Genomic DNA, 13,254 nt, shown 5'->3' with positions numbered 1-13,254 from the left:
CAACTCTCAGCTACCTCTATAAATTAAACTTATCTTGCTCAAAATCTTCTAAAACATTTTACAAAGATCAATAAACAAATAAACATGTTTCATGGTTAAAACAGTAAACCCCTTGGTACTGTAAATAATAATTAAAACATAAACAGTAAGTAAGTAAAATTATCATATTATAAAAATCCATAGGGTTTTGGAGTTATTTGGGACCCAACTGAAAAAGGACTTCATTGGGAGATTGGAGATATCCAGGACCAAATTTAAATAAACGGGGACTTAAGGAGATCAGGGATACCGGGGCCCCATTTGGAACACCGTGGACCTTGTTCGCAGATTGGAGTGTTTCAGGACTAAATAAAAATATCGAGAATTTTATTGGGAGATGAGAAACCCAACTGAAATATTTTGAGACTTTTTAGGAAGATTGGGTATATCCAGGAGTCGTAGAGCGTTGTAAATTAGTACATGAGGCTAAAGGAATTCAATTTGTTTACTTATTGTAGGAAGGAAGATGATTTGTACCTGATGGGTGGGGTGCGAGCCTTGGGCGGGGGTGGGCTGACGGGGGTTGGTGGAGGCTTGGTACTGAGCAGCTTAGACAACACCACTGCCTGGTTGTGTATGGCCATCATGAACGGCTTGTAGCCAAGGCTGAAACATTGTTTTTTAATTATTTTTGTCTCCACACATCAGCCTTTGATTCCCTCTGATCTGAAATAAATAACATATCAACATTTTTCCTAAGGAAACCCTCAAAAGCTGCTAAGGAGAAAACACTGAACTGTAAGAGCAAGAGAAGTTTGGGAAATTTTCGAAGGAACTGACAATCTAATAACTATTTATTTTTATTCTTGAGAAAATCATTTGCTCATTATTAACGTAGTTACAATCAAAATTTAATCCAGGTAATGGCAAATTGAACTAATATATCCATAAGAAGATCCATGGAAGATATCCATTGTGTTTGCCTACCCTCTATTGCTAATTTAAGTTTACTTTAAGGATGTTTTATTTCTTGTTTTGACAACTTCTTGTTATCTGCGTGGCTTTCCGCGATTCTACAGCTTTGGCTGGGTTTGACCGATCTTGTTATGTTTTAGACACTTTCTCACCTGAAGACTGTGAAACGTCATAATAATATGATGGCAAATTCCACAGTAATCAACATCATATGATGTCTCTTACCATTCAGTGTTGCTCCAGTGGTAGAGACACAGTAGTCCTTCCTTGAGCCTGATCACTGCCTCGTATGTGTGTTCTACTGAGCGAGCTGCGTTGGTAGTCCTGCAAATGTTGTAGATCAATTAGAACTTAGAATAAATTAATAATTTTAGCTTTGCTGATCCCATTGAGCTTCAAATATATGTCGGACAAGAGTAACATAACTTAACTTCTACTTCCAACTATCTACGTGAATATAAATTGACAAAATGGCTGAAAAAGACAACCTGACATTGGCTACAACAGATTCTAGATTAGATCTTCTACACTTTGGCTATCAGGTGACAAGTGTTGAACCCAATCAGAAGCCAGGACCATAGAATGACGATTTGTATAAGTGGACAGCTGTAACAATTCAATATTTCCACTTATATTTTTCAATAGAATAATTTAATTTTTACCGTATGTTTTGATTTTGATCAATATGTCAATCCATCTCCCTTTATCAAACCTTGTATAATATATGGCCAAGCAGACCAATAGGTAATCAATTCAATACAATATAATATAGAAAATTTTCAAATAACCTAATTTCATGTAAATATATAATCTATATAATTAATACGCTACACGAAAGTTTGTCGGTTGAACTCCTCCGCCATTTCTTAACCGATTTTATCCATTGACATCTCATTGGAAAGAGCGTGTCACGTAGATTTGCAAACTGACCTTACATTTTTGAAAAAGTCTCTTGGGCTCTGCCCCAGTGGCTTTAAAAGTTCCCATGTTATCCTTATGAAGAACATAATTGTTTACATTTTGATCAGCTGTATAATTTTATTGCTGTTATTTACTTTTCAATTCAATGAAACACATTGAGTACATTTATTTACTATTTGAGTTTGTGTAAACATAACCCCCAAGACGGATCGTGTTAGTATGGTTGTATCTTAAATTTGTGTATTTATCGTTGTTTTGTGTCGCTATGATGGATTGTGTTAGCATGATTGTAACTTAAATTTGTGCATTTATCGTCGTTTTGTGTAGCTATAATTTGTTTATTATTTGTTGTTTATTTCTTTTAAATGTCTCCGACGCAACGACAACGAAACATAGACAGGAGGCGCAATCGTGATAACGACCGCAACTACAGAACAGTGGCGCGTAATAGGCTTAACTCATCAGCTTAACAGTCTCAACATGAACCTGGAAAACTTCAACTATTTGGTTACGAATGCGCCCTTACACATTGGCCCTCTATTAATGACCTGTGTTGCCTGTACAGCGAGGCATTTTGAGAAGGAGAGAACGGTCCGGAATGCTTTAGGTTTATCAATAACGAAGATAAACAGGGTCTGAGTTACACAACGGCAATATTTGAGTTGACTCTTTTAAATTCATTGTAAATATGACTGTTATTCAATCTGAAATAACTCCTGTAATACTTTGTAATTGCTCGAATTCGAGCAACATGTACACTAGTAGCCTATAACTTTTTGTAACAAAATTGCTTCAAATTCAATATAATTTTATTTAAATAACTTTTCAAAATTATAATTTAGCTCTATAGCAAATGAAATTTTTTATAATATATATGTGTAAACAGTGGCTTACAATTTTATGTGATTAAGTCAGCATTGACATATGTGAGTGCAACAATGCATCAGACCTTCATTACTTTCAAGAGAGCTGAGCTAGTATGAAGATGTAAATTGGATACTACTTATTTTAATATCAAAATTTATAAAAAAAGTGTCTATATTTGAACCTAAATTAGTGAAATTGGATTGAAAAAGAACCGTCCTTATTACAAACATTAATAATTAAGTTACAACATCAAGAAATTTTGCTGCGAAGAAGACATCAATTTGGTGAGATCACTCCAATAGACATTTCCCCTTCGGAAGCCATTAAAACATTTTTAGGCCTAACCTTTGGACATTTATACTCAAATCCAAAGTCTAGAAACTAATAGAAGCTTAATATTCAGAACTTTAATTAATTCAACCAATCTATAATTTGAACCTATTTTATATTTCAAACAAAATTTTAATTAGGCTATATAAAATCACAAGATTAAATTCAAATGCAGCTCGATCACCCCACCTGAGATAAAGATCCATGCAATAAATTATAACATTTGAACCTTTAGTACTATTGTAATAGGCTTAGCCTAAAGCTTTCATTATTAAATTCATTCCCCACTCATTGTAAACTTTATTGTGAACCCCTTATTTTCTTTTACCATCAATTTTGTATTTTAATAAAATAAATTTAAGTTTCGATATTGTACCATGGAGTTTCCATTGTATTCTTAACTTTAAGGTTGATTACACAGCTTGGGTGAAAATCTACTGTGGATGGATTCTTTGTGAGTTGCTGCTGCTGACAACACTGGTCAACCAAAATCCTACTGGAACTCGCAGTTAATGTCAGTAACAGCTTTAAGCAATTTTTTATTAGTTATTCAAACATGGTATGATAAGTGGACGTTTGATTATGTTACTCTTGCAGCCGATATGTCAGCCATTGAAGGTCAGGGGATTTAAAACAAAACTACCATAAACTAGTCATAACAATCAAATAACTAGGAGTGACAAAGAAAAGGAACAAATTTACAAGTAGTTATTATTTTTTAAAGCCAAATATTATAAAATCTAAATCATGTTTATATTTGAGAATTTAGATCATATTAGTAATAGTATAACCATAGATAAAACATACTCCTCAAGTAGATTTCCCATCCTTATGGAACAGCTGAAGCCAATTTTATTGTTAGTTCTGTCCAGTGTACTGTAGACGTTGTGTTTTGTTTACAATTTGTTTCTATCATTTTCGGGTTAGTTTCCCATTATTTGCGCCTCACTGTTCGGTTATATAGCTAGGTAGTGGATAAGTTATTGTTTATGATAAGACAGTTTTATTTGGTTAATAAAGGATTTTAAATTACTGAAATAGCAAGAAACAAATTGTAAACACGACTCTACATTACACTGGACAGAACTAACAGTAAAATTGGCTTCAGCTGTTACATAAGGATGGGAAATCTACTAAGGGAATATGTTTTATCTATGGTATAACTAAGGCTTTGTTATTACTTAAGACAGTAAAATATTATATTTTGATTTGACAGGATACAGAGGCAAGCTCAAACTGGCATACCTATGAACAGCCATTGCATCTCGCAACAAGATAGAGATGAGAAGTGACCACTCTAAACACCCTGCTTCCATGAGGATTTGGAGAAGATATCTGGAAAAAACACTCAATTTAGTAACTAAATACATTGTCTTCAGTAGATGCCATTTGAATTTTGTATATTGCGCTGCACAAAACGCAGCACTTTGTTAAATCCCACCAGAAAATAGTATATTTCATCACTAGGGCGTAATGTGACTCTTTTCCACCAAAGCTCAAGCTCAACGGAAAATGAGTGAGGGTTGAAAAGTCACTTTATGTCCCTGTGATTAACGATATTTTCTCTTATTGCAACATTATTTAAGAAACAATAATTTATAAAACTAAAATACTTTTTGTAAAAAAACTTTCACAACCACTGCCTTAAATTTTGCTAATGCAAACAAGCAGCTGTTCAGTAAGTGATTCAATCATTTTATATAGCCTATTACGATTGTGTTAGTGTACATTATACTATCAATATGTAAAACTATTGACAAGAAAGCAAAAATTATCTGTTTTTGCTGCAGTATGACGAAAAGGTTTTTTAAATTCCACTGTTTTAAAATAATTAAATTCATGTACCTTCTGTTGTTCCAATTCCTGGAAAAAATCAAAGGGAAAATTTGAAAAAATTACTAAAAAATTAAAATTATATCTCTATGCATTACATAATCATGAACATTGGTGTGATGAGAAAGAATAGGATAAACAGACTTACCTTAAGAAAAGTAGGCATCCCACTTCATTCACTACAGAACACAGAAGAAAGCACAAAATAAAATAAACACTGGATATTTCGAGGCTACTGGCCCCTTTCTCAACATGGAGAGTCACATTAGATGGAGTCTTTCAGTAGTAAGGAAGCCAAATATCTAGTGAAAGACTCAAAATATCTAATGTGACTCTCCATGTTGAGAAAGGGGCCAGTGGCCTTGAAATATCCAGTGTTTATTTTATTTTCATTTACAGAATGAATGAAGTGGGATGCCTGCATTTCTTAAGGTAAGCCTGCTTATCCTATCCTTTCTCACACCTATTCTCAGGCAATAAGCCCTTTCTCTCTTAACCTAACCTCATAATCATGAATAACTTATCTATATAAATAAAATTAGAGTTTTGTCTGTACATTGCTCAGAATCATAAACTTTTAGGTTATTTTTACGTTTTATACATTAGAGAAACCGAAACAAGTCTCATCTAAATTTCTGTCTGTCTTCCTGTCTGTTACGACCCAAGAGCCATTTTACGCGGCCTACTCCTGAAAAACGAGAGTACCTATCAAGTTCCAAATCATTTTAATGCATTCACTGGATTGGCGAGATTGTCTTTAGCCATTAAAATATGGCGTCACCACTTTGTAAATAAAATGACGGACGTTTAAAAACCCAATTTTGTGCGATTTTTTGTAAAGTTTTCTCCCAATGTTTAGCACATATTCTTCTATGAAATAACGAACAGCTGTTCAAATCAAGATTATTTCTTCTAGCTGTCACTGATATGTTTACATTGAATGTTGTTTACAAATACCGCAACCATTTCCGATCTGTTTTGAAAGCAAATCCAAACCAATTAAGATTAAAAACGTTTTTCCTTACATAACGGATTTAATTAATCGCAAGTGCAATAATATGTAGGGTAACAGTAAATGAAAATAGAGATTCTTTGTGTATAAAATTGTTCTTGAGTTTTGATAACTGGGAAATAGACGTTGAATCAGTGTTGTATATTGCTGGGAAACTTACATTTTTTAAATGAGCGTTTTCAGTCGAGACTCGGCACACGACCGACGCGCGTCTACTTGTCCATAGTAAAAATAAAAGTAGGCCTACTGTGTATTTATGTTTTATTCGTCATGTGTATAAGTGTACAGTTCGTGTATGTGGTTCAAAAATTCCAAGACGCACCTAATGGGGAAGCTCAAGACCTTATATTAGGACTGATGATGGCGATTTAATTTTGCCGAAATGCATCTTCTGTTCGACCAGCGGACACAGGTAATTTAGCCTTTTATTGATTGTCATACCGATCCGGAACAACAACAAACGACATAAAATGAAGTTATGTATAATAAATAGTTTGGCCAGCATATCTGAAAGTATGCAAACCAACTTCTGTTCTTTATATAAGAAGGTTTCAACTGATTACTATAAGATCCCTGTGCGTAGAACGGGTACACAGCTAGTTGTTAAGTATAATTACCGACCTGAGTTGCACTTCAGCCTTGGACGAGCCCTTGTTTGCCGACACCTCTTGTGATATCTGCTCTAGTAGCTGCACACTAGGAATGTCACTCCAACTGTCACTGGTGCACTGTTCCCAGTCCTCTCCACACCACCAGCTCTCACTGTCACTGACAATACTGCGCTCATCTGACAACAACATAGCTAACTTACAGTACAAGTTGTTATTTTAATAACAGTCTTACGAATATGAAAATCTCAACTGTTTTAAAATATTCCACACACAGAGGTATTCCTTCTTTGTGGAAGATATTTCGCTAATTTAAAAAGCTTTTTTATATGTTTATGTTTATATTAAATTTTATATTATTAAAATACCAAACAATATTGTAAACATTTCTGTATGGTACTAACATGATGTAATTTGTAAATATTTTGCCGGAATAAATGCTATTTTTATTTGATTTGATTTGATTTGATATAGTCGTTACACATAGCAGAGGATTATCATGATTTCATTGTGGTCTCAGAAGATTTCCAAATTTAAGCTCCATGATGACGATGTTACACCATATGCAGAATATGATAACAACATTGCCACAATCACAGGAGACGATGACAATTTTACTGTTGCATTCTTGTGTATTGAAAGCTTCTCTATTGTTTGTGGAGACGTATTCAACTTTGTCTGTGATTGTGGTTATGTTAGCCCTTTTGCCAATTCATCACTAGACGAATCTTTGAAAAATATATGATCACCTTTTGTGTCAACATCGTACATTTTGCTGACATTTGTGTTATTGCTGGTTTTGCTACCGTTCATGGATACATCATTAGCTTTGGTGAGATTTATCCTACTAATAATATTATAAATGAGAAAGTTTGGATGTATGGATGGGTGTATGGATGTATGTTTGTGACAAGTGAACGCGAAAAATACTGGTCGGATTGGGCTGAAATTTGGCATGATGATAGCTCACATTCCCGATTAACATATAGGCATATTCTTATTTCAAAAATCCTTTCGGGCTCTGCCCCAGTGGCTCTGGAGTTTCCCATGTTAACCTTATGAGAAATGGAATTATTGAATCTTAACAGCTGTTTCAATTAAACAAGTTGGTTCTGTTCTATGATGTTCAATAGCATTAAAGTTACAAGGATTACCAACAGGGTGCAGCACTATTACAACAGCTAATTTGCAACCAAAAGGTGAGTGAGCGTAGCAAACGAACTTCAACCTGGAGGCGAGTTAGCATAGCGAACGAGCTAACCTGAAGGCAAGTGAGCGCAGCGAACGAGCTCCAACCTAAAGGTGAGTGAGCGTAGCGAACAAACTTCAACCAGGACGTGATTGAGCCATGCGAACGAGATAATCTTGAAAATGAAGAAGTTAAACGGGGCAAAGCCCGCGGGTTACAGCTAGTTAAATCATATCTTCATGGTTCTTTGCGTTGTTGCTAACAGCGATATTGCTAGCTTTAAAAAAATTGGTGGTATTCATAGTTCTTTTGAAAGCATTACGAGCTTTCCAACATTCACAACAACATTGCTAGCTTTGACAATGGTTGCGGTGACAAAGTTTTGTATACGTCTTTGAAAAATTATAAATTTGGAATTTAAGTTTCGAATATAGAGATTTTTGAAATAGTGGGAATTTAGGACAGCATTGCACCATTGTGCTTTTCTTTCCTGAAAACCTTAGTAAATGGTCATTGATCTTGACAATCTTATACAATTTTACCAGCAAGGTGAGGCATGAGTTGAGGGTTGTCAATGGGTCGCACTAGAGGGTCTTGACTCATGTAGCCACTGTCACCCACTCTACTGCCACTCTCTGGCACCTCAACACTGAGGCCCCTCATCCTCTCGTCCAACGTGGGTGTAGACATGGCAGACGACACTGCGACAATGGAACATAGGAAAAATAATACTTTATATACTAAATAAAGTTACAATGCTGCTGTAAGCATAGGATATGGTCTCGATTATACTGTAGCTAAGGGAGATGGCCACGATGTTAAAACTACGACTGTTAAAGAAGGCAAGAATGCTACTGTAACTATGGGAGATGATCACAATGTTACTGTAAGTAATGAAGATGGACTCGATACTACTGTTTTTATGGAAGAAGGCCACGACATTATTGTGACTATTAGAGATGGCCATAATGCTTCTGTGACTATGGGAGATGGCTAAAGTGTTATTGTAACTATAGCAGATGGTCACAGTGTTACTATGACTATGGTCACAGAATTACTATGACTATGGGAGATGGTCATAATGTTACTAGAATTACAAAAGTTTGCCATGATGTTAACATTTTATCGGAGATTTCTACACTGGCATTAAAACTATGTGATTAGGTCAAAATCTTACTGTAACCATAGGAGTTAGTTGTTGTTGGACAGTAATCATTGGAAGCAATTTTGTTGAATCCTGTAACCAATAGATATTATCAATACCCCCGCCGCAGCAAACCTGCCGACTAAGCGAATTTCCATTTGTCTGAATTGATTTTCAGTCAAACATATTTTAATAACATTAGGTTTAACGAGTACCTACAATAGGTTTGCTGCTACAAGGAAACTAATAAAGTGTGTTTTTGAGTAAAATATTGATAGCTTAGTACAAAATAAATAAATTTGCCAAGTTTGATCAAAATATATCCATAAACAAGCAAACTACAACATTTGACAATATTCTCCATAAGAATAACATGGGAATTTTAAATTTACAAGTTTTTTAATTTTCTCCGTTACTAATAATCGAACAAAAATACTTTTATATACTAAATTATTTGTTTTTTTAAGCTCTTTAAAAAGGTTTAAAGAGAAATCGGGAAATTTTGTGTTTTGAGGGTCAAAAGTGAGAAAACCCAATTTTTACCCCATAAAACCCCCCGTAAAGCCCCGTTCCCATGGTCCGATCGTGCTGGTTCGCGAACTCATTCAAGCTTATCCCGCTTTACACCTTTAAACCAAATTTCATCAAAATCGGACAAAAATTACTCAAGTTATCGCGTTCACGGACGTATATATACAGGGTGTTCATTTGAAAACTTTCCATATCTGTTGTGTGCAAAGGTAAGGCTTTTTACACTTGTTTGTTCTCATTTCCACCTAATTTGGACATGCCAAATCCAATAAAATTATTTTCAATTTTGAAAAATGCCCCAAAAGGGCCCAATTTGGGGGGTAGGGGTGCTTTTTGAGACATTTTCAAATGTAAACATGGGTTGTGTGATACATCAATTTAAAGGTCTAATCACCCCGATCATTTTGGTGCAAAAAAAGTTTAATTATCTTTAACCGTATTTACAGGGTGGGTCAGAACGTTTTAAAAAAGGACTTTGAAGTTAAGTACCGTATTACCCTAACTAATGAACGGAACAGCGCCAAATTTCTTTCCAAGCTTATTCTTGAGCTACTCTTAAAGATAACTTGTAGTAAGGGCATTTTCCATGTTATTATCTAATTTAAAAAAAATCTCAAATTTTAAGAATAAAAGAAAGCTGAAAACTCAAAATTCTTAAATAGCAAGGTATAACAAATTTCATACCACGTGAAAGGTCATTTTTTAACAAACATTTTACGTATTTAAGTTTTCTTTCTATCTCTTACCGTTTAAAAATTGCAGTAGAAAAACATAATTTTCTATTGTAAAATTGTAACTAGTTTTCTAATAAAACAGCCAAAATTTGTCTCTAGACACATGTAATGGTGCAACAACTGAAGGAAACAATTCATAATTATTTATAGGCAGATAGACAAACAAGTTATTACGTTTTACTTTGTGAAAAACAAGTTTTATAGCTGATGAGAAAAACCCAAGCGTGGGCCGCTTTCTGTAGTACCATTTACTAGTCAATGGTAGTACTAATTTCAAAAGTACCATTTCCTGTAGTATCTAATCAAATATGGTGTACACTAAAAAAAAGACTTTATTTTTACTTATTGGTCAGAACAAAGGTGTTCCAGGATAACTGCAAAGTGTTTAACAATAGATATCCAGGTAAGACCTTGAGTCATGTGGCTGTAAATGATTTAGTTAGGAAGTTTTCTGAAAGTAGCTCAGTTACCAATGAGAAAAGAACAGGATGAAGGGTCCAAGATGAATTCTGACACAAGTAAAAGTAGTCGATCAATTTGTAATAAATCCTACTACATCGTTGAGCAAAGTGCAATGTGTTTTATTAGAAAAATTTATAATTTTACCATGGAAAATTATGATTTTCTACTGCAATTTTTAAACAGTAAGAGATAGAAAGAAAACTTAAATACGTAAAATGTTTGTTAAAAAATGACCTTTCACGTGGTATGAAATTTGTTATACCTTGCTATTTAAGAATTTTGAGTTTTCAGCTTTCTTTTATTCTTAAAATTTGAGATTTTTTTTTAATTAGATAATAACATAGAAAATGCCCTTACTACAAGTTATCTTAAAGAGTAGCTCAAGAATAAGCTTGGAAAGAAATTTGGCGCTGTTCCGTTCATTAGTTAGGGTAATACGGTACTTAACTTCAAAGTCCTTTTTTAAAACGTTTTGACCCACCCTGTAAATACGGTTAAAGATAATTAAACTTTTTTTGCACCAAAATGATCGGGGTGATTAGACCTTTAAATTGATGTATCACACAACCCATGTTTACATTTGAAAATTTCTCAAAAAGCACCCCTACCCCCCTAATTGGGCCCTTTTGGGGCATTTTTCAAAATTGAAAATAATTTTATTGGATTTGGCATGTCCAAATTAGGTGGAAATGAGAACAAACAAGTGTTAAAAGCCTTACCTTTGCACACAACAGATATGGAAAGTTTTCAAATGAACACCCTGTATATATATATCCTACTAATCCTACTAATATTATAAATGAGAAAGTTTGGATGTATGGATGTATGGATGTATGTTTGTGACAAGTGAACGCGAAAAATACTGGTCGGATTGGGCTGAAATTTGGCATTATGATAGCTCACATTCCCGATTAACATATAGGCATATTCTTATTTATCCTACTAATATTATAAATGAGAAAGTTTGGATGTATGGATGTATGGATGTATGGATGTATGTTTGTGACAAGTGAACGCGAAAAATACTGGTCGGATTGGGCTGAAATTTGGCATTATGATAGCTCACATTCCCGATTAACATATAGGCATATTCTTATTTCAAAAATCCTTTCGGGCTCCGCCCCAGTGGCTCTGGAGTTTCCCATGTTAACCTAATGAGAAATGGAATTATCGAATCTTAACAGCTGCTTCAATTAAACAAGTTGGTTCTGTTCTATGATGTTCAATAGCATTAAAGTTACAAGGATTACCAACAGGGTGCAGCACTATTATTTCTTTTACATTTATGACAACAGCTAATTTGCAACCAAAAGGTGAGTGAGCGTAGCGAACGAACTTCAACCTGGAGGCGAGTTAGCGTAGCGAACGAGCTAACCTAAAGGCAAGTGAGCACAGCGAACGAGCTCCAACCGAAAGGTGAGTGAGCGTAGCGAACGAGCTCCAACCTAAAGGTGAGTGAGCGTAGCGAACAAACTTAAAACCAGGATGTGATTGAGCCATGCGAACGAGATAATCTTGAACATTAAGAAGTTAAACGGGGCAAAGCCCGCGGGTTACAGCTAGTATATATCTATATATACAGGGTGATTGATATAAGTGTGCCAGCCGTTTTATTCGAAAACTATAAGAGATATCAAAAAAAGTTAAATGGTAAGTGCCTTGGATTTTTTATTTAAAAAATTATAGTCAAGTCAAAAAAATTATTTTAGCCGCCATTTTTCCAATATGGCCACCAACTTTGATTTTTCTTACGGAACACCCTGTATTTTATGATGTATTCTGGTAGAAAAAGTAATTTTAAGACGATTTTATTCTTGTGATATTTTTCATAAACCTAACCGTTTCAAAGATAATAATTGTTAAAGTTTTGAAATTTCTGCATGAGAAAGAGTTTCGATAAAGGCCTAAGCAAGCATGCCAGCTGTTTTGTTCGAAAACCATTCAAAATTTCACAACTTAAACCATTATTATCTTTGAAACGGTTAGTTTTATGAAAAAAATCACAAGAATAAAATCGTCTTAAAATTACTTTTTCTACCAGAATACATCATAAAATACAGGGTGTTCCATAAGAAAAATCAAAGTTGTTGGCCATATTGGAAAAATGGCGGCTAAAATAATTTTTTTGACTTGACTATAATTTTTTAAATAAAAAATCCAAGGCACTTACTATTTAACTTTTTTTTTATATCTCTTATAGTTTTCGAATAAAACGGCTGGCACACTTATATCAATCACCCTGTATATATATATATACATATATAAAAATTTGAACGAATGGTGTTTTTGGCCTCTGGGGACATCAAAATGAAAAAGTAAATCGGTCCCGGGTCTAGGTCTTACCGTGCCACCTACGGTAATAGCTACTTCCCTATAGGGAAATTCGCTAAAAACTTACTATATCAAGGGAAGATAATCATAGTCGACACGTGAGATTGTTTTAAATGTAAGTGAAGGCAGAAAAATGGCCATGATGGTGCCCTAACAGTACGGAGTTGCTGTTAATGTTACTGTGAGGATTATTATGTTACATCAGGGAAGTTAACAATGTCGCTACAACCATTACAAATATTCTCAATTCCATCCTCATTGCAGGAGATAGATACAAAAAATCTTGATCATGGGTTGTTTGTAATTAATGTTTCAGTACAGCTCAGATTATATAAAAT

At 34.4% G+C, this 13,254-nt stretch overlaps 1 protein-coding gene across 3 annotated transcripts in view; it reads right to left on the bottom strand.

The window, feature by feature from the left end:
- The window catches only part of LOC128997202 (guanine nucleotide exchange factor subunit Rich), a 40,141-nt gene that overhangs the window by 1,019 nt on the left and 25,868 nt on the right, over positions 1-13,254 (bottom strand). For 2 of the 3 annotated variants that reach the window (XM_054422803.1, XM_054422804.1), the window contains exons 24-29: positions 8,892-8,951; positions 8,257-8,415; positions 6,539-6,704; positions 4,318-4,407; positions 1,180-1,278; positions 517-645 (exon numbers count right to left, since the gene is read on the bottom strand). In XM_054422803.1, coding sequence (XP_054278778.1) covers positions 517-645; positions 1,180-1,278; positions 4,318-4,407; positions 6,539-6,704; positions 8,257-8,415; positions 8,892-8,951 — 703 coding nt within the window. The remainder of the gene's footprint in view (positions 1-516; positions 646-1,179; positions 1,279-4,317; positions 4,408-6,538; positions 6,705-8,256; positions 8,416-8,891; positions 8,952-13,254) is intronic. The other variant, XM_054422805.1, reaches the window with a different exon arrangement.

Source organism: Macrosteles quadrilineatus, unplaced genomic scaffold, assembly GCF_028750875.1.
Source record: "Macrosteles quadrilineatus isolate MER2022 unplaced genomic scaffold, UCM_ALF_1.0 Scaffold_6__1_contigs__length_79288215, whole genome shotgun sequence".
Lineage (NCBI taxonomy): Eukaryota > Metazoa > Arthropoda > Insecta > Hemiptera > Cicadellidae > Macrosteles > Macrosteles quadrilineatus.
The sequence above is the reverse complement of the archived record's forward strand: the minus strand, read 5'-3'. Positions and strand labels throughout refer to the sequence as shown.